At 43.7% G+C, this 22,778-nt stretch overlaps 1 protein-coding gene across 1 annotated transcript in view; it reads right to left on the bottom strand.

Moving 5' to 3' along the window:
* ccdc33 (coiled-coil domain containing 33) overlaps positions 1-20,543 on the bottom strand; it is a 355,995-nt gene extending 335,452 nt beyond the window's left edge. Inside the window, exons 1-3 of the mRNA XM_063070154.1 lie at positions 20,123-20,543; positions 11,756-12,177; positions 5,937-6,119 (exon numbers count right to left, since the gene is read on the bottom strand). Coding sequence (XP_062926224.1) covers positions 5,937-6,119; positions 11,756-12,177; positions 20,123-20,393 — 876 coding nt within the window. The 5' untranslated portion in view covers positions 20,394-20,543. The remainder of the gene's footprint in view (positions 1-5,936; positions 6,120-11,755; positions 12,178-20,122) is intronic.
* Positions 20,544-22,778: the final 2,235 nt, after the last annotated feature.

Here is a 22,778-nt window from a genome sequence, read left to right as displayed (position 1 = left end):
CATAATAGTGCTACTAAATGGATTCCACATCTCAGCTCTCAGTCACTAGCCTTACAGTTATGGCACTTGAGGAACCAAAATCAGAATCAGGTTTATTATCACTAACTTACATGACATGACATGAGTTCTTATTTGGCATCAGTACAGTGCAAAGAATTAAAATTACTATAAATTACAAAGACAAATAAATGGTGCAACAAAAAGGAACAACAAGGCAGTGCTCATGGACCGCTCATAAATCTTCACTGCTGCTGCTGCTACTGTGTGGTCCAGAATCTCCGGAGGAGAAGGCCCCGAGTTCTTGGCTTTGCTTGTTGCTCGGCGGCCGGGACGGGGTCAAAACATTCCAGCAGAGGATGGTGCTCGGAGAGGCTGTGTCGGAGGGGCTGGTCGGAGGCTCGAAGTTTTCGGACGGACTCAGAGTCCACTGTGGTCGGGTGCTTCCAATGGTACTGCATCAACAAGTTTACAACGCTTGGAAGTTCATGGCAGGGAGAGTTTCTCCCTTCTGCCACCTGTGTGAGATGACGAGTCCATCGGGACTTTGAGACTTTTTTTTTACCGTGCCCATGGTCTGCTCTTTATCTAATTATGCTATTGCTTTGCACTGTTGTAACTATGTTATAATTATGTGGTTTTGTCAGTTTTTCAGTAGGTTTGTCCTGTGTTTTCTTGTGATATCATTCTGGAGGAATGTTGTATCATTTTTTAATGCATGCATTTCTAAATGACAATAAATGAGGACTGAGTGTCCTCATAATCTAATCTGATGGCAGACGGGAAGAAGCTATTCCTGAATCATTGAGTGTGACTTCCATAGCTCCTTCCTGACAGTAGTAGCAAGAGGGCATGCCCCGGATGGTCTTTGAGGTCCATGGTTCTCACACTGGCCTCCTTAGCCAGCTCAGAGTCCACAGAACTGGAATGAAAGCAAATCATCCTTTGATGGTGAAGGTCTTTAGTGATGGGTGCCAGCTTCTTGAGACACCACCTCTTGAAGATGTACTTAGTGGTGGGGAGGGTTGTGCCCATGATGGAGCACGCTGAGACTACAGCCCTCTTCAGTCTCTTATAATCCTGTCCACTGGAGCCTCCATACGAGGCTGTGATGCAACCAGTCAGAATGCTCTCCATCAGACACCTATAGAAACTTATAAGCAGCTTCAGTGACATCCTTGCAAAATCCTAATGAGGTAGAGGGCTTTTGCTGTGATTGCATCAACATGCTGGTCCTAGGATATATTCTCCAATACGCTGCCCTCCCACACCCCCCCCCCAAGAACTTGAAGCTGCTCACCCTTTCCATTGCTAGCAGTGATTTCCATTATGTGTTGAGTGAAATATCCTCCACTACTCCCCTCTAATTTTTCTATCCGACCACTTGCTGAATTAACAAAGGAAAGCAGGTCACCCACTGCCTTTCCTGTCCTCTCCAGCATTCTAACAGCCATCATATCAAGTCCCCGTCAAACATCTGAGTGCTTTTGAAGTAATTTGACAGTGGGCTTAATTTGACAGATCTGCTCCACTGGGATCAGAACCGACGAACAATAAAAAAAAATGGTGTCATCTGAGCTCAATAGTGGTTTCGAAAGAGAATTTTTGATGTCTCATTCTCCTATGCTTCACCTCGTTAAACCATCCTGTCTTCTCAGCTCCTGTCAATGCTTATCATGCTGCTTGTATCTCATAGAAAGAGCTTCTGAAGGAACTGCATTGCCGTGGTTTATGGCTTGTTATGTCCTGCCACAAATGTGTGTCATTGTGATCTATTAACAGCATGTCAGAAACTTCCACTAATCTGTCAGGATTTCCAAACCGTCCCATTGAGGTGGAAGCCATTTGGCCCTCGAGACTCCTGTGCTGTAAGTTATCTCATTCTCAGGGAACGTGCCCTTTGCTGGAAAAGTCAGCATCTGTGGCCCATCCCCTGCTGCCCTCAAGAAGATGGTAGTGAAACGTCTGCTTGACACACAGCAGTCCTTCTGGTGCGTTATTCCCACAGTGCCACACAAGGATTTTCAAGACTTAGTTTCACCAATAGTAAAGCAATCACAATATACATTTCCAAGTCAAGGTGGTGTGTGACTTACAATGGATGTGTAGGGGGTTAGTGTTCCAGTACATCTGCTGCCCTTTCGTCTAAAGGACACCGATTTTGTGATTTTATTTAGAGAAACAATGTGGAACAGGCTCTTCCAGCCCGTCGAGCCTCACCACCCAGCAACCCACCTATTTAACCCTGGCCTAATCACAGGGCAATTTACAATGACCAATTAGCCTACTAATTGGTACGTCTTTGGATATGGGAGGAAACTGTAGCATCCCAATGGAAAGCAACACGCACATGGAAAGGAACATACAAAATTGCTTACAGAGGACATCGGAATTGAACTCTAAACTCCGACATCTCAAGCTGTAACAGCATCACGCTAACCGCTACGCCAGATGCTAGGCAAGTACATGTAGTGCATTTTATCAGTGGTACAGACAGCAGACACTGGGTGCCGGTGATAGATGGGTCAAAGATTTAGAGCGGTGGATGGAGTGCATTGTTCAAATAATTCAACCACCCAGTCAAAATGGTGCCAAGATTCAATGTTCGTCAAGTTTGTGGCTCAGACTTGAGTGTATTTTATTTGGTTCACAGGGAGGTTTTTCAGGACAGTTTGGGTAGTGATGAGACAGGGCAAGGTATAAGCACAAGGATAAGGGAGAGTTAGAGATCACGGGTGGTAAGTGAAGAGTCAGGGGCAGCAGCTGGTGATTGGAGTCCATGTGAGGGCTCCACAATTGAAGACCAGTGATCCTCATGGTCAATAACCCACCCCCCCCAACACACACACACACACACACACACACACACACACCATTGTCAGCAAGTTCCTGCATTGAGGCATTTGCAAATCGGGATGTCAAGGCCCAGAAGATCAAGGTCCCATGGTCGGCAAGCCTTTGGGCCAATAACCAGAGGTCGGCAAAATCCAGAGGTCAGAGACCTGTGAGTCTGGGCCAGGCACCGGAGTTGGAGGCCAGATGTGATCTGTCTTTGGGTTCAGCTATAAAAGGGGCTTGTTTTGTTGTTGTAATGTTGCTGTTGCTTGTGCCTCTACTGAACATGGAGGGCAAGCAACATTGGCGCCAGAACGTGTAGCAACACTTGTGAGTGGCCCCCAGCACACCCTTAGAGTGTGCTGGATTTTAATGGTTTTCGCCGTTATGTTTCAATGTACATTTAATAAGTAAAGTCATCTGAATTAAGATTGGAATCTAAATCATCACTGTTCTGTATCTCAAGTCCAACTCACCAACTCTGCTCACTCTTTAGAGCAGTGATTCCCAGCAAGAATGGTTACATGGCCTAAGGGGGCGTTAGAAATAAAAGAAGTCATCATTTAAGTTTCTTGGGGGGCAGTAGACGGCACCCTAACTTGAGGCACTGAGACCTGACCAACCGTTGGAAGTGGCTCCTCTACCAAAAAAAAGGATGAGGCACTGGAATACAGGAAGAACCATAGTTGTGCAGGCAGTGACCACTTGTCATCACAATGCATCTGAAATCTGGCAATCTCATCTGACCTTACTATTATTGGGGATGCACAAATTAGCAACCAGGGTGTTCTAGAGTACCCCTTGACTCACGGTACAGAATGCGTTCATGTAATTTAACAGCTGATAAGTCAGGTATACCCTCTCAACTTTTTCTACAGATCTACGGAAAACAGGTCATGCAATGATACAGCACTGGCCAGAACCAAATGGTGAAATAGAACCATTCAGCGAACCTGCCAACCCCAAAGATTCCTATTGAGATGTTCAAAGCGACCTCGGCTTCATATGTGCGGTCAAGGACCAACTCCGGAGATTATAAGACCTTACGTGATTGGTCAATTGCGCTAACTGGAATAGTATAAAAGTAGCTTGCTGAACACCAGCTCTATCCTGAGTAACATTCAGATTCCAATTTTTAATGTTGTGATTGTCTTCATCTTTGCTTCACCATTCCTTTACGTGCCACTACCATCATTCTATCCATGTCAACCCACTGCCGTCGTCAACTTCCGACAGGGATTCCCAGTTTATGTTAACTTTTTATTTTAATTTAGCCCCGTTAATGATGGATAAATACCTACAGTATGATTTCTATGAGTCTGAAGGTGGTGAAGCCCGATTAACCTCAACAAGTCTGTATCATCGGGTACTACGATAGCATAGCAGTTAGTGTGACGCTATTACAGCTCACAGCGTCGTAGCTCGGAGTCCAGTCCTAGTGTCCTCAGTAAGGTGTCTCTGTACATCCTCCCCGTGGAATGGACGGGTTTTTCCCCAGGTGCCCTGGTTTCCACCCACGGTCCAAAAGTGTATTGAGCAGGTTTATTGGCCATTGTAAATTGTCCCATGATTGGGGTAGGATTAAAACAAGGTTGTCGGCCATCATATGACAATCAATGGAAAAACACTGAGGAGAAGATACTTTCCATCCTCATACAGGCAATTTTGGCTGATAACAACCTACAGAGTTACATAAATAATATTGACAATCCATGGGTGAAATGGGCTCTTAAAATATGGAAAACTATTATAAAAGAATATAAACTAGAGAGAGACATTGCAATTCTTAAATGGTGTGCATATGACTTGGATTTTACACCGAATAAACTGGATGCTAGATTTAGGGACTGGACCGCTAAAGGAATAACAGCTATTTGCAATATAATGAAAGAAGGAACACTGTTCAGTTTTGAAATGCTCAAAGAGAAACACTTATTAGAAAAACAAGTCTTTTACCGATATTTACAGATATGACAGTATGTTAATAGGATGGTTAAAAATGTAACCAAGACAAGTACATATCTGATAGAGCTATTTAGAAAAGCTTATAATTCAGACAACGGTAGTAGAATAATTTCAAGCGTATATAAGGGTTTGTCAAATCTTAAAACGCATTCGACTTCATACGTTAAAACAAAATGGGAGAAGGAAGGAGGGATAATAATATCTGGGGAAGAATGGACAATAATATGGAGGTATCAATGGAAGTGTACCAGTTCACAGAAATGGAGGGAGTTCAGGTGGAAAAACTTGATAAGATATTTTATTACACCCTCTCAGAAATCCCATTATGATAGTAACCCCTGTTTGCTGAAGAAATTGTGGAAATCAAAATGCAAACCATTATCATATTTTCTGGGAATGCCCCATTATCAAAGGCTATTGGAGTGGGATACATAATGCCCTACAAGACATCTTTAAATGTGAAATACCCTTAGAGAGTAAGACTATATATTTTGGGTATATACCTCAAGAATGGTTGAAAAGAGATAAATATTTAATTAATGTACTGCTGGTGGCTGGTAAAAAGACCCTTACCAGGAAATAGTTATCACAGGACAGCCCAACCTTAAATGTATGGATGGAAATTACAATGGGCATTTACAAAATGGAGAAGATAACAGCATCTGTTAGTCATAAGCTGGAACAATTTTATTCATACTGGAAAAAATGGTTTTAACTACATAACATCTCATAGGCCTGATCTTATTCTCACAAGTCAATTAATATGTTTTTTTAAAAAAAAAGATCACTCCCTACTCTGTCTTCTTTCAATTGTTCTTTCTTTCCTCTCCTTTTCTATATGTGTATACCTCAGATAAATATTATGTGGACATTTGTGACAAATATGATTATATTATATATGTACTGTATCTGAAATACATCTTATGGAAATGTTTGTTTGATGATGAAATTCAATAAAAATAAATTATAAAAAAAAAACAGGGTCGTCGGAAGTTGCTGGGCAGCGTGAGTTGAAGGGCCGGAAAGGCCTATTCCGCGCTGTACCTTTAAATAAAAATAAATAATTTAACTGTCTCAATCACCTATCCTCCCAAATCCTCTTGATTTCCACAAAACCCCAGCCAATCTACAGTACTCACACATGCGCGAGGATGTGTCCCAAAGCTTCCTGCAGGGATGTGTTCCAGAGGAGAAAGATGGAAGCTGGGTTTACTGGACTGCTGCTGATACGCAAGATGGTCTACCACTAGGGTAGGAGAAGGGCCTTCTTCAGGGGCCTCCAGCAAAGGTTCAAGTTGCAATCCCTCCTTGGGTTTATTCCGCTGTAGAGAATTGAAGGAGAGAAGGAAAAAACAGAGCAGGTCAAATCCCAGAATAAACCACCAACCTGACTAACAATACCTGGCCCAGTGTTCTACAATATTCACCCACGTTCCAGTTATGAGATGTGCTGGTCCAGGGCTAAAATACTGTTTATGGATTACAAGTCTAGTCCTATCAATAGAGAGATAGATGGATGGATAGATACTTTATTAATCAAAGGAAATTACAGTGTCACAGTAGCATTACAAATGCACAGATATACAAATATTAGAAGAGAATTAAGAAAAATAAGTTACCTCAAACATTCTAACAGGAGGGGATCACCACTTCCCCAACTATAGCTTGACATTATAGAGCCTAATGGCCGAGGGTAAGAATGACATCATATAGTGTTCTTTAGAGAGGTGCAGTTGTTTTAGTCTATTACTAAAAGTGCTTCTCTGTTCAGCCAAGGTGGCATGCAAAGGGTGAGAAACATTGTCCGCAATTGCCAGGAATTTCCGTAGGGTCCTTTGTTCTACCACAGCCTCCTGTATGTCCAGTTTGACTCTTACAACAGAACCAGCCTTTATGATCAGTTGATTGAGCCTGTTGGCATCACCCATGTTGATGCCATTGCCCCAGCACACCACTGCATAGAAGATTATACTGGTGACAACAGACTGGTAGAACATGTGAAGGAGAGACCTGCATACTCCAAAGGACCTCAGTCTCCTCAGGAAGTAGAGGCGACTCTGGCCCTTCTTGTACACAGTCTCTGTGTTGGTGCTTCACTCTAGTCTGTCATCCAGGTGCTCCCCTAGGTACTTGTAGGTTCTCACCACATCCACATCATCAATAGCAACAGGGAGCAGTGCAGGATTAGCTTTCCTAAAGTCCATCACCATCTCCTTTGTCTTACTGATGTTGAGCTGCAGATGATTCAGCTTGCACCATTTGACAAAGTCCTCCACCAGGGCCCTGTACTCATCCTCCCATCCTCCCTTTATACACCCAACTATTGCTGAGTCATCAGAGAATTTTTGCAGATGACATGACTCAATGTTGTATCTAAAGCCTGAGGTATACTGGGAAGGGAGCCAATACAGCCTCCTGTGGGACCACAGTGCTGCTTATAGCTATGTCTGACACACAAACTATGGTCTGCCAGTCAGGTAGTCCATTATCCAAGATACAATGGAAGTGCCAACCTGTATTGAACAGAGCTTTGCTCATTACCCATAAGAGGTGACGTAATCTACACTAAAAAAACACCATAATGTGTTCAAAAATAAATTCTCTATCAAGAACCATTTCTTTGAAGAAGAATATCTGTTCTTTAATCTGTGTGACAGTGAAAAATACATTGGGACTCACAAGAAAGCCAGTGAAAAACGAATTTTGCACTTGAGTTCAAATGGCTCCACTGTAGAATTCTGACTGGCTACATCACAGCTTTGTATGGGAATTCCAATGTACGGAATGCAGGAAGCTACAGAACAGTTGTGGATTCAGCCAGTTCTATTAAGGATCTTCTCTGAGTATCTACTTATTTACAGCGTGGAATGGGCCCTTCGGGCCCTTCCGGCCCTTCGAGCCACACCACCCAGCAACCCCCAATTTTACCTTAGCCTAATCACAGAACCATTTACAATGACCAATTAACCTACCAAACGGTACATCTTTGGATTGTGGGAGGAGATTAGAGCACCAGGAGGAAACTCACATGGTCGCAGGGAGAACGTACAAACTCCTTACAGACAGCAGCCGGTATTGAATCTGGCTTGCTAGTACTGTATAGTGTTGTGATAACCACTACGCTACCGTGCTGCCCTTGTCATCATCACCTCGTCGTGCTGGAGAGTTCCTGCGATCCTGAGAGTGATGCCGTCTGGAGCTTAGACATCCGGCGCTTAGCTCCTGGTGGGTTATCCACGGCGGTAAGGTCAAGGGGCAGGTTCCAGACAAACAGCAATCCAGCCAAAACCTCAACAGTGGAGCCAGAAGATGATGACACTTCGCAATGGCAGCAAAGGTGGAGGAAGGCTGCAGCAGTGAAGGGTCCCCAGTCATCTTGCATTCCATCCCACTGAACCCTGACCCTGATCTATCAAGGACTACGTTGTAGATGTCCATACATCAGCCTCCCTACATTAAACAAAGTGGTGCAAAGGCATTCTCCATTAAGGTAATAACCCCTTAGGAGAACATCATACGGCAGTGGAGGTCAAGTCATTAGGTGTATTTAAGGCAGAGATTGATAGGTATCCCAAGTAGCCAGGGCATCAAAGGTTATGGTGAGAAGGCAGGGGAGTGGGACTAAATGGGAGAATGGATCAGCTCATGATAAAATGGCTGAGCAGACTCCATGGGTTGAATGGCCGACTTCTGCTCCTTTGTCTTATGGTCATACTCAATTCGAGTGATCACACTTCTACTAACATTATGGATACAGCTCTCTCCAGCATTAAGGACATCCACAACAGGTGATGTCTCAGCAAGGTGGCATGCATCATTAAGGACCCACCAGCATCCCCATCAGATTCAGGTTTACTTATCACATGTACATCAAAACATACAGTAAAATATGTCATTGGCATTAAAATTCAACACACCCAAGGATGTACTGGGGCCTGCAAGCGTCACTACACATTCTAGCCATGTCCTATTCTCATTGTTGCCATCAAGCAGGAGGTACAGGAGCCTGAGGATCCTCATCTCAAGTTTCAACAACACCTCAAGGTTCAACAACTTCTTCCCCATGCAATCAGGTTCTTAAACCAACCTGAAAATCCCCAACTCTACCTCGCACTACATTCTCTCAACTTGCACTGATGTCACTATGCATATTTTTATTTTATCATGCAAGTTATATATAAATCATGAATTAAAGTTGACAAAATTTATGTTCATCCACATTTTGCTGATTTTTACGGCATTTACGCCCTGGGTATGACATAAGCTTGATGTTGAATTTTTACGAATGGTTTCTGAATCCCAAATGAATTCTGCAATACCCCAGATTTGATCTCACTCAAGTAATTGCAATTGCAATTAAAAGTGGATTTTCCTGAAAACAATGGTCTGTAACAATGGTCCCCAGGTAGGGAACCCCTAGTCTATTATAACCAGTTGTTAAAGAGTCTTAGAGTCAAAGTCATAAAGACAAGCCCTTCAGGCCAGCATGTCAATGGTGACCATCAAGTTCCTGAACAGTTTTGTATCACCCTGAAAGTCTGACTGGGCCCCTCCTGCATGATTGACCTCAGTCACCCTGAGGCCATTTCCTGAAGGAACAGAAGAAGTCATGTAACACACATCAAAGTTGCTGGTGAACGCAGCAGGCCAGACAGCATCTCTAGGAAGAGGTACAGTCGACGTTTCGGGCCAAGACCCTCTTCTGACAAAGGGTCTCGGCCTGAAACGTCGACTGTACCTCTTCCTAGAGATGCTGCCTGGCCTGCTGCGTTCACCAGCAACTTTGATGTGCGTTGCTTGAATTTCAAGCATCTGCAGAATTCCTGTTGTTTGCATTGTTGAAGAAGTCATGTCATGTGTTCTGCTCCTTACGAAGCAATGCAGGTCACCTTCGCCCATATTATCTAGGGGCCACCTGGAAGGCAGTGCACATGTGTCAGGCTAATCTAGATGAGCTGGTGAAGTTGAAGTTTCCAAAGATCAGAAGTTGAAGAATTTCATTAGAGCATCGGTCCCCAACCACTGGGCTGCAGACCGTTACCGGGCCCCAAAGCATGTGCTACCGGGCCGCGAGGAAACCTTTCCTCATTCCCTGTCGCGCCTACTGTTGAGCCATTACCCACGCGAGGTCATTACTCGCACGTCATCCATGTCAGCGCGGGAAGGAGATCAACTCCTCGAGCTTGCAAATGACAGCGGGCTGAAAAGTATGTTTGACATAACATCTCTGCCGGCGTTCCGGATCAAAGTCAAGGCTAAATATCCTGAGATAGCCACGAAAGCACTAAAAACGTTGCTTCCATTTCCAATGTTTTTCTGCGAAGTGGAGTTTTCTGCAATCAATGCAATGAAAACGAAATTGCAGAATAGACTGGACATAAGGAACCCCCTTCGAGTATCGCTGTCTCCCATCACCCCTCAATGGGACCATCTTGTTGCAGGAAAACAAGTCCAGGGCTCCCACTGATTCAGCGATATTGGTGTGTTGCAATGATTTTATATGTTCATACGGGAAAAATATGTGCTGTGTGTTTAATATCCAAACGTTACTTAAAATGTTATGATGTTATTGACTTATATAACCATATAACAATTACAGCACGGAAACAGGCCATCTCGGCCCTTCTAGTCCGTGCCGAACGCTACTCTCACCTAGTCCCACCGACCTGCACACAGCCCACAACCCTCCATTCCTTTCCTGTCCATATGTCTATCCAATTTTCCTTTAAATGATAATATCGAACCTGCCTCTACCACTTCTACTGGAAGTTCGTTCAACACTTACTTCAAGCTCCCGTGTCCTCCCTTGATAATTGACTTATCGCTATATTCGAAGAAAATATGCAATGTGTGTTTAATATTAAATTCATTAGATAAACCCTCTTAGAAACGAAATTGAGTGTATTAGCCACTTATCACCTATATTCCGGTTGTGATTAACTCACTCCCCCTGAACAGAATTGCTAAAAACGATTTGCAGAGAGGGAAAAAATCGGCACGTACACACATGCGCACTGGTGCCCGCGCAAGGCTTCATGGTCATTGTAGTCTTTTTCGGGGTAAACACAACGTATTTGACTGCTACTCTTGTCCGTTGGCAACCCTACCCACCCCACCCCCCCCCCCGGGTCAGCCGGTCCGCAAGAATATCGCCAATATGAAACTGGTCCGCAGTGCAAGAAAGGTTGGGGACCCCTGTATTAGAGAATTTTCTTCAATACCAAGAAGGACCCAATTTTTAATGAACATGCTTAAAATTTTAAAAACAGCCTACTCAAACTAAACAGACAGCAACACTGATAAACATTTGTGCCCTAATCATTTAATAATGGCCTTGATAAAGTGGACATAGGGAGGATGTTTCCATTAGACAGAGTCCAAGGGCACATTTTCAGAATAACAGGACATCCCATTACAACATAGCTCATTATAGCACAATACAGGCTCTTCAGCCCACAATGCTGTGCCGACCTTTTAACCTACTCAAAGATTAAACTAGCCGTTCCTTCTTACATAGCCCTTCATTTGCCTATCTAAGCTCCTTGGATGTCCCTAATGTGCCTGCCTGTACCACTACCCCGGCAGGGCGATCCACACTCAAATCATTCTTTATGTAAAAAAAAATTACCTCCAACATTCCCCAATACTTTCCTCCAATCACTTTAAGATTATGCCACTTCCACCCTAGAAAAAAAGGTCCCTGGCTATCCACTCGACCTATGCCTTTTATGATCTTCTGTGCCCCTATCAAGTCACCTCTCATCCTCCTTCGCTCCAAAGAAAAAAGGCTGATTGAATAGCAGAGCAGACTCAATGGGCCTAAATGGCCTAATTATGCCCTTCTAACTTAGAACAAACAAAAAGGATTTTTATAACCTATCAATATCCAAAGTTCCACTATCAGCAAATGCTCTCAAATCAATATAATCAAAGAATCGTTGGTCCCTTTATCACCTACCTCAGGAATGGGTGAAGGTGATGGTATCTGTTGCTTCAGCACAGTGGGAGGTGGAGTTGATTTGCAAACCGTCGCTAGTGGTAAGCTTGGGCTAAGAGGCTGGATGTGGCCTTGGTCTGTAGAATCGGCCAACAGGACATCCCTTGGAGGCCGTGTCTCATGGAAACACACCTTGTAGGCCATCCTCCCACAGTGCATTGACAGTGCGTCATCCTGCACCCTGAGCAATGCCATGATGCTGCTGTAGCAGTAGAAGTCCTCGTCCTCCTTCGCCAACACATTGATCCTGGGTGCGTCGGTGCGTGGGTAGATGGCAAAAAATGCCTCCCCGGCCTTCTGCGCTCCCTTTAGCGAAGAGCCTGTGACTCGAAAGGCCTCAATACGCAACCTCACATCATGGTTTTCATCATTTTGGCAGTAGCCTATGAGAGGAAAAAATGGATGAATTTATATAGCACAAGAAAGGATCCTGACTGTGTGCATCAAGTCTGATAGAATAATTTGAAGGTGCAAGAACGTGAGAAGCTGCAGAGAGTAATGGACTCATCACGGGCACACACCACCTCACCATCAGTATTAATTACAGGAGGCGCTGCCTCCAGAAAGCAACATCCATCATCAAAGATCCCACCATGCAGGTCCAGCCACCTTCTCACAGCTTCCTTTTATTTATTTATTGAGATACAATACAGAACAGCACCATCCAGTCCTTGGAGCTGCACTGCCTAGCAACCCCCGATTAAACCCGAGCCTAATCATGAGACAATTTACAATGACTAATTAACCTAAAAGCCGGTACATCTTTGGACTGTGGGAGGAAACCAGCACACCCAGAGGAATCCCACCAATCATGGAGAGAATGTACATAGACAGCAGCAGGAATTGTAAGCACAAAATACTCTGCAGGTGCTGGGGTCAAAGCAACACTCACAACACGCTGGAGGAACTCAGCAGGTCAGGCAGCAACCGTGGAAACGATGAGTCGACGTTTCGGGGCGGAACCCTTCGTCAGGACTGCAGAGGCCCTATAAAGAAGGTGGGGGGAGGGTGGGAAGGAGAAGGCTGGTAGGTTCCAGGTGAAAAACCAGTAAGGGGAAAGATAAAGGGTTGGGGAGGGGAAGCAGGGAAGTGATAGGCAGGAAAGGTGAAGAAGGAATAAGGGAAAACACAATGGGTAGTAGAAGGAGATGGAACCATGAGGGAGGTGATAGGCAGTTGGGGGAGGGGGCAGAGTGACATAGGGATGGGGGGGGGGTGGGAATTACCGGAAGATGGAGAATTCTATGTTCATACCAAGGGGCTGGAGACTACCTAGAGCAGGAATTGAACTGGGTTGTCCATACTGTAAAGCGTTGTGCTAACCACTACGCTACTGTGACACCCCATTAGGCAAGAGGTACAGAAGCCTGAAGTTACACACCACCAGGTTTAAGGATAGCTTCATCCCTTCAACTCAACTTTAACTTTAAAAACATCCCAAAGCAAGTCATAGCCAATGGCTACCAACCTGGAAGACAGAGCATTCAAAATGTACACAGTAAGACTCCACAAGCTGTCAATTAGGTTTTAAATGAAAATGATTCCACAGAAGCTGGAAATCCAGAGCATCACACACAAAATACCAGAAGAACTCAGCTGGTCAAGCAGCCTCTACGGAGAGGAATAAACAGTTATTCAGGCTGAGAACCTTCATCACTACTGGAAAAGAAGGGGGAAGAAGCCAGAATAAGGTGGTGGGAAAGGGAAAGGATTACAAGATGGCAGGTCATAAGTGAAACAAGGTGAGGGGGTGGTGAGAGGGTGAGGGAGGAAGATGAAGTGAGAAGCTGAGGGGTGACAGGTGGAAAAGGTAAAGGGCTGATGAAGAAGGAATCTGATAGAAGGGGACAGTGGATCAGGGGAGAAAGGGAAGGAGGAGGGACAATAGAGGGAGGTGGTAGGCAGTTGAGAAGCAAAGGGTTAAGAGGGAAATCAGATGGGATGGGATTAATACAGATGTGTCCCTACTGGCCGAAATTGCCTGTATCCCTTAGCAAATAGGTTCGTGATCAGAGGCTGTACATTTAGAAAAATCAGTGGAAGGGCAAGGAAAGAGTTGACAATCAAGTGGTAGGGTTTTGGAATTCACTGTCTGAGAGGTTAGCGGAACCCATTCTTCATATCGAAAGATCAGCTAGATGGGCACAAAGATCCATAATCTGGAGAGTTCGAATTGGATTGTGGGATTAACTCAAGGTCTATTTTTGAGCCAGCCAGTCATGAATGTTTGCATTCTTTTGCAACACATCCTTAGGTTGCTTACAAAAATAACAGTCTAAGGCATAAACTCAGAATAAAAGGATTAAAGGGATAATCCTTTAGAAAAAAGATGAGGAGGAATTTCTTACGACCATAAAATCTTAAGAAATAGGAGCAGAAAGGCCATTCAGCCCATCAGGTCTGCTCCATCAATCCATCATGGCTGATTTACTGTTTCTCTCAATCTTGTTCTCCTGCCTTCTCCCTGAATCCTTTGATACTGAATAATCAAGAACCTATCAACTTCTGCTTCAAATATACTCAATGACATGTCCTCCACAGCACTTGTGGTAGTGAATTCCACAGATTCACTACCCGCTGGTTAAAGAAATTTCACTTCATCGCTGTTCTAAATGGATGTCCCTCTACTCTGTGGCTGTGCCCTCTGGTCCTAGACTTACCCACTATAGGAAATCCATTCTATCCAGACCCTTCAATATTAGATGGTTTCAGTGAGGTCCCCTCTCATATCTAAACTCCAACAATTACAGGCCATTCACCATCAAACACCCCTCATACATTAACCTTTTCAATCCCACAATCATTCTCATGAACTTCCTCTGGACCATCTCCAATGCCAGAACATCTTTTAGATAAGGGGCCCAAAATTGCTCACAATATTTCAAGTGCAGTCAGACCAATGTCTTATTAAGCCTCAACATTACATCTTTGCTTTTATATTCTAGTTCCCTCAAAATAAATGCTGACATTGCATTTGCCTTCCCTATCACTAACTCAACCTGCAAGATAACCTTTAGGAGATCTTGCACAAGGGCTCCCAGGTCCCATTGCACCTCTGATTTTTGATTTTTTTTCCTCGTAAAGAAAAGAGTCTACACCTTTACTCCTTCTACAAAAGTACATGATCATATACTTCCCTACACTATATTCTATCTGCCATTTCTTTGCCCATTCTCCCAATCTGCCCAAGTCCTTCTGCAGATACTGCTTCCACAACATTTTCTGCCCATCCACCTATTTCCGTATCGTCCACAAACTGGGCCACAAAGCCATCAATTCCGTTATCAAAGCATTGACATATAATGTGAAAAGAAGCAGTCCCAACACCAACCCATGCAGAACACCATTACTCACCAGCAGCTAAACAGAATAAGGCCCTTTATTCCCACTTTTTGCCTACTTCCAGTCAGCAAATCTTCTACCCATGCTAATATCTATCCTGTAATACCATGGGCTCCTATCTTGCTAAGCACCCTCATGTGTGGCACCTCCTGAATATCCCAGTAACTTCTCCATCTCCACCTCGATTGCAATATAAATTCAATTATATCATGATCACTGCCTCTCGAGGGTTTCTTTACCTTAAGCTCCCTAATCAAATTCGGTTAATTACACAATACCCAATCCAGAATTGCCTTTCTCCTAGTGGGCTCATCCACAATCTGCCCTAAAAAGCCATCTCATAGGTATTCTACTAATTCCTCCTCTTGGGATCCAGCACCAACCTGATTTTCCCCAATATTGGGATCCCCCATGATTATCATAACATTACCCTTTTACATACCTTTCCTATCTCCCGTAGTAATTTGTATCCCACATTCTGGCTACTATTTGCTGGCCGGTGTTCAACTCCAATCAGGGTCTTTTTACCTTTGCAGTTTCTTAACTCTACCCACAAGGACTCTACATTTTCCATTCCTATGTTATCTCTTTCTCAGGGTTTGAATTCATTTTTTATCAACAGAGTCACCCACCCCTTCTGGCTACTTACCTGTCCTTTCGACACAAGGTGTATCCTTGGACGCTAAGCTCCAAACTACGGTCTTCTTTCAGCCATGACTCAGTGATGCCCACAACATCAGACCGACCAATCTCTAAGTGCACCTCAAGATCACCTACCTTATTTCATGTACTGCATGCATTCAACTATAACACCTTCTTCAGCCAGGTGGTGAATCTGTAGGATTTGTTGCCATAAAAGGCAATGTAGGCCAAGTCATTGGGTATACTTAAGGCAGACATTGATAAGGAACATTGATTGGTAAAGGGGCTCAGAATTATGGGGAGACGGTAGGAAAAGCAGATTGAAAAAAATTCAGTCATGTATGAATGAAGGAGCAGACTCTATGGTTTTTTGGCTTGGATTTAAATTTTAACCTTTCTTAGTGCCACAACAGAAACATCAGGCTGGATTTTGAGATCAGGCCACCACACTAGTACTCAATCTACAATCTTTTGACTCCAAGGTGAGACTGTTACTTGCTGCATCAGACATGGGAGGAATAACAAGTAGAAATAATGTTGTTTCAATATCATCCTCAATGCAACAGTCATTAGTAACAGTCAGTAGTAAAAGCTTAGAACAAAATCAGAGAGCAATTGCAAGCTATCATTCCTCCTCGGATAATAATTGCACCTGCCAGCATGGGGTCAAATTGCAGCTTTGCCAATAGCGTTAATAGGGTTATTAAACAGACATCACACTGACCATGGGCTACAGGTCAGTGTAGGGGCAGCACAGTAGCATAACGGTTAGTGTAACGTTATTACTGCACCAGCAACCTAGGAGCGGCTGCTGACTGTATGGAGTTTGTACGCTCTCCCCACGACTGTGTGGGTTTCCCTTGGGTGCTCCAGTTTCATCCCACATTCCAAAGACATATGATAGTAGGTTAATTGTTTACAAGGCTTAATTGGACATCATGGGCTCACTGGGTTGGAAGGGCGAGGTACCATGCGGTACCTCAAGCTGAAATACATTCACTAAACATATGAGACACAAAAGGATGCAGTTACTAGAATCTGGAGCAACACACAATCTGCTGGAGGAACTTGGTGGGTCAAACAGATTCTGTGGGAGGGGGACAGAATAGTTGATGTTTCAATCGAGACCCTGCAACATGACCCTTTCAATCAAGAAGGCAACTACTATCATCAAGGATTCCCACCACACAGGTCATACCATCTTCTCACTGTTACCATTGGGCAAAGGGTACAGAAGCCTATAGTCCTTCACTACCAGGTTCAGTAATAACTATTTACCTATTACCACCAGGTTCTTCAGTCTACCTGCATAACCCAAACCCTACCTCAGCAACAGAACACCACTGACCATCCTCTTGTATGACAATGGATTGTGTCTTTGTTCTTTTTTAAGTTTTAGAAAGATCTTGCCTTTTCACAGTCTCCTTTTACTGTATCGTATAATTGTATGTATAAAGGGACTCAGCCTGACTTTTTACACCCCGCCATAGGTACTGCTTGACTTGCCAATTTCCTCTAGCGTTTTGTGTGTGTTACTCTGGAGTTCCAGTATCTGCAGAATCTCTTGTGCTCATAATTTATGATCTGTGTGTTGTCTGTAGCTACGTTATGACGCTGCATCAAGCAAGTTTTCCATTGTACTTGTATCTCACCGTGCTTGTGTTCATGATAATAATGTCAACTGGAGGTTCAGCTTCTCCTGGTGGGACAGGAATTTATTCACAAGAGTGAAGAAGAATAAGGTGTGATCTTATAGAAATGTACAAAAATGTAAGGGGCATCAACAGGGTGAATGCACATAATCTTTCTCAGGGCTGCGGAGTGAGAAACTACAGGGCACAGGTTTAAGTACAAAATAATCTGCAGATGCAGGGGTCAAAGCAACACTCACAACACGCTGGAGGAACTCAGCAGGTTGGGCAGCATTTTTTGGAAATTTCCTATATTTGTTATTTCAATTCATAATTCAAGTCAGAGGAACTGATGCCAAGATTAAGGAAGGCATTTTTGTTGGTCCACAAATCAAACAGGTCATCAATGACAGGGAAGAAGTTCTTGTGGGACCAAAGAAAATCTCATGGAAGACATTCAAGGATGTTGTTGAAAATTTTCTTGGTAACTACAGAGCACCAAATGACTAGCAGCTGGCTGACAACATACTTCAAGCATACAAAACCATGAAGTGCAACACGTCACTAAAGATTAATTTTCTGCATTCCCATTTAGACTTCTTCCCTGTAAGTCTTGGTGCTGTCAGTAACGAGCATGGTGAAAGGTTTTACCAGGACACTGCAGTCATGGAGAACTGGAATCCACCCATGCTTGCTGATTATTGTTGAGCACTTCAGCAAGAAGCCTCAGTTACTGAGTACAGACGAAAATCAGCAATAAAGTATTTTTAGCTTATTTGAACTATTGCAAAGCGTCAGCACCATCATTCAACTAAAACAAGTTAATTATTCAATACAAGTTAATTTCTTGTTTCTCCAAATTCCTACATGATACAAGTAGTTTGAAATTATATTTGAGGTCAGCTTCAAGCAGTCCATCATAAACCAAAAAAAAATCCTGAGGAAACAACACTTTTGAAAACAATTGTTGTCCAGAGTAATTGGTCATTGGCTTACTGTCACCACATGTACCAAGATGCAATGAAAAGCTTTTGTTCACATGCCAAACAGCAGATCATTCCAAAACACAAGTCATTAGGATAGTACAAAAGGAAAAACAATACAGAATGGAGAATATAGTGTTACAGAGGAAGTGCAGTGCAGGTAGACAAATAAGATGCAAGGTAGATTGAATTCACATTTATTGCACAAGAGGAAGAGGTCCTTTCATGACTATTATAACGGTGGAATAGAAGCTATAGTTGAGTCTGGTGGTGCTTATTTTCAAGCTTTTGTATTTTTTGCTCGAAGGAAGGGAGAGAAATGAAAATGACGGGTCTTTTAATATGTGTGTTGCTTTCCTGAGGCAGCAGGAAATGTAGACCGAGTCAATGGCTGATTTTCATAACAGGCTGGGCTGTGTTCACAACTTTTTGCAATTTCTTCCATTCTTGGGTAGGGCAATTGCCATACAGAGCTGTGATGCATCCAGACAGACTGCCATCTCTATTGCATCCATAAAAAACTTGGTGAGAACCGTTAGGGACATGCCAAATTTACTTGGCCTTCTCAGCAAGTCGAGGTGTTGGCGTGTTTTCTTGGCCATGGCAACTATGTGATTGGACAAAGGCAAGCGAATGCTGAAATTTAAACCTAGAAATTTACACCTCATCAGCATTGATAACAATACAAGCGCATATACTCCACCCCATTCCTGGAGCCAAAGACCAGCTCTTTTGTTCTGCTGACACTGAAAAAAAGATTGGAGAAAAAGATTGCAGATGCTGGAACTTGAAGCAGCACACAAAGCACTGGAGGAACTCAGCAGGACAGGCAGCATCTACAGAGGGAAATGAACCGTCAACTTTTCGGGTAGAGACCTTCATCTGAATCTGTACTTGGGCCTTTCATCAGTCCAGGTGAAGAGTCTCAACCTGAAATGTCGACTGTCCATTTCGCCCCATAGGCGCTGCCAGACACCAACCCCCCCCCGCCCAGTTCCACCGGCACTTTGTGTGTTGCCTTCATACCATACCAGGGAAACAGTAGAGGCTACCTCACTAAATATATTTAAAACACAACTGGATGGGTTTTTACATTGTAGAGGAATTAAGGGTTACAGGAAAAGAGCAGATAGTTGGAGCTGAGTCCAGGGCCTGATCAGCCATGATGTTAAAGAATAGCGGTATAGGTTTAAGGAATCAGATGGCCGACTCCTGCTTCTATTGCTTATAGATCATAAGATGTATAAGTATAATTAGGCCATTTGGCCCATCATGTATACTGTACTCCATACCAACCAAGGTGTACATATAAACTAGTCATTATTTTCTACTCACAAACAAGAGAAAATCTGCAGATGCTGGAAATCCGAGCAACACACACAAGATACTGGAGGAACTCAGCATGCAAGGCAGCATCTATGGAAAAACATACAGTCGACGTCTCGGCCCGAAACGTAGACTGTACTCGTTTCCATTGATGCTGTCTGGCCTGCTGAGTTCCTCCAGTATCTTGTGTGTGTGTTGCTCATTATTTTCTCCTGAATAACTCAGAATGGGCACCTTGGTCGGCATGAACCAGTTGGGGAGATTCTGTGCTGTATGACCATGGGACAGAAGAAGACACCAACTGAGCACATCCTGGACTCCTGCCTCTCTCTGTACCTCCACACCCAACCGGCTGGATACCTAAACCGAGAGGGTGCTTCATCATTTCCGAGTGTGTGGCCTACCTTTGGGAAGTCTGAAGAGGAATTTCCTCCTGGCCACGGTGTGGATCTCGCCGAGGCCCGTCTGGGCCACCACGTCGGTGGTTGTCCAGTTGGTGTGGAGGGCCCCGCCGCCGTTGACCAGGAGCCTGACGCCGGCCGCCGAGCCCTCGAGCAGCGGGTTCTCCACCGCCAGCCTCAGCACGTAGCGGCCCAGCTCGTTGAACTGCACGTTGACGATCTCAAAGTGGAAGTCCAGCTCCTTGTTTTCCATCTCCAGCCGCGACCTGTGCATGTTCGTCTGCTGAGGGGGGAGTGGCGGAAGGTCGAGACCGGCGGCCGGCCGCGGAATAAAGCTTCTTGGGTGACGAATCCTGAATGGTTTCTACTGAGATGCAATTTAGTGACGGTCATGAAATTGTCCGCATTCCCCCTTTTCCAAGCACCATAACCTGAAGGTTTCTATTTCAGTAAAGAGCAGATTTGTCTGAGGATCTAAATACAAGCCGTTTCTTTTGATTTGGGGTAGTACAATTCGCACAACCTGTTCAGTTTGTTGTCGGAGTCGGGGCAGCAACCACCAACCAATCACAGTGCGGCAGAAAACACTTCAAAGTCAATGAATTAAGCCTATTGTAATAACCAAGGTGACATGATATACGATACACCTCCTCTACCTGTCACAGACAAACTCCACAGGTATCAACTTCAAGTTCTGCTTAGTTTTAACAATTCAATTTCCCGCACTAAAGTAGACGCGATTTTTTTTTTAAGCTCTAGTAGTCTTCAAGTCATAAGGCACCTGCAAATTGGAAAAGGACCCTTTTTGCCCACTGAGTCCATGCGCCCCACTTATGGAGATGCAAGGGTTTGCAGGTGCTGGAATCTGGAGCAAAAGATGAGCTGCCGGGGAACTCAGGGGGTCAGGCAGCATCTGTGGAGGGAAGTATGCATGCAGGAACTCAGAAGAATGAGAGGGGATCTTATAGAAACCTGTAAAGTTATGAAAGAGAGAGATAAGATGGAGTCAGGAAAGCAAGACTAGATCTAGGGGACATAACCTCAAGATTCAGGGGAGTAGATTCAGGACAGAGGTGAGGAGATTACTTGTCACGTGTACATTGAAACAAACAGTGAAATGTATTGCTTGCGCCAAATTAGATCAAATCATTGAGGATTGTGCAGGGCCGCCCGCAAATGTCACCAAGTTTCACACAAACATAGTATGCTCACAACTCAGTAACTGTATCGTGCATCTTTGGAATGTGGGAAGAAACTTGTGCACCCGGAGGAAACCCAGGTGCTCAGAATCAGAATCAGGTTTAATATCACCAGCACACGTCATGAAATCTGTTGATTTGCAGCAGCAGCACAGTGCAATACATAATAATAACGTCCATATATTACAATAAGAAGTAGACATTAAAAAATAAATTAAATAAGATGTGCAAAAAGAGGGAGAAAAATACTGAGGAAGAGTTCATGTGTTCATTGTCCATTTAGAAATCTGATGCTGGAGGAGGAAGAAGCTGTTCCTGAAACTAGGTCACACACTCAACAGCGGAAATTGAAGCCTGATCTTACAGCTGGCATTGTAAGGCGTTGAGCTAACCACTAGGTTACCAAGCTGCCCCCACTACTTTCTCCAGAGAGCAGTAAATCTCTGGAAATTTCAGTCCGTGGAACAGTACCTCATTAAATATATCCAGTTAAATAGATTTTTGCATGGCAAGGGAATTAAGGGTTATGGGGAAAACGCACTTGTTGACTAACGAGAAGTACTTAGCTTATTCAATAAGGACCAAGATCTGCTGTGAGATTTGTTTTAGTTATTTAAACACAATGGTTGAAACTTGCTGAATTGGTATATCTTGAGTGAGCGAAAAACTGGATTGTCAAAAATGTCAAGCGCCTGTCAATATACAGATTTTAAATTAATAATTGGATTACTATCAATCACCATTTTCTGAATAAAACTCCAAATTTCTGTCAACTAATCTCATTCCTGAAGTTAGTGCTGATGCAGCTCCAGTAGACCAAATTCGCTTCTAACCTCTGGCACTGCTTTTATTTTTAAACAGTAACCCCTTGATTTTTTCTGTGAGGAAATGTACAGTGCTTTCTACATTCATCCTGTAATGACTTCTCAGCATTTCACATCTGTCTCTCCCAACTTTAAACCTCAGCATCCGCCTGTCTGACTTTTCTCGCCACCCACCCACTGCATGTATCAGTCTTCTGTGAACTGTTTCCAATGCAGAAATTTCCTTTCTTAAATAAGGAGACCAGTACTGTAATGCAGATGTGCTCTCCTCAACGTAACTAAAGCAAAATTCTGTTTTTTGTGCACTTAATTCCCTTTGCAATAACATTCAGTTAACTCTATATAGTGACCACTGTAGTGTAATAGAGTCACAGAAACAGGTCCATTCCGAACCGTTATTCTGCCTGGTCCCATGAACCTTCACCTGGACCTTAGCCCTCCATACCGCTCCCATCCATGTACCTATCCAAATTTCTCTTAAGTGTTGAAATCAAATCCACATCCACTAATCTCACTGGCAGCTCATTCCACACTCTCACCACCCTCTGAGTGAAGAACTTCCCCCTCATGTTCCCCTTAATGAATGGCATCAAAGTCACCTATGACTAATAAGAAAGAACAATTAGTGGATAACAG

Source organism: Mobula hypostoma, chromosome 18, assembly GCF_963921235.1.
Source record: "Mobula hypostoma chromosome 18, sMobHyp1.1, whole genome shotgun sequence".
Taxonomy (NCBI): Eukaryota; Metazoa; Chordata; class Chondrichthyes; order Myliobatiformes; family Myliobatidae; genus Mobula; species Mobula hypostoma.
Note: the sequence above shows the minus strand (reverse complement) of the source record. Positions and strands in the feature narration are given on the sequence as shown.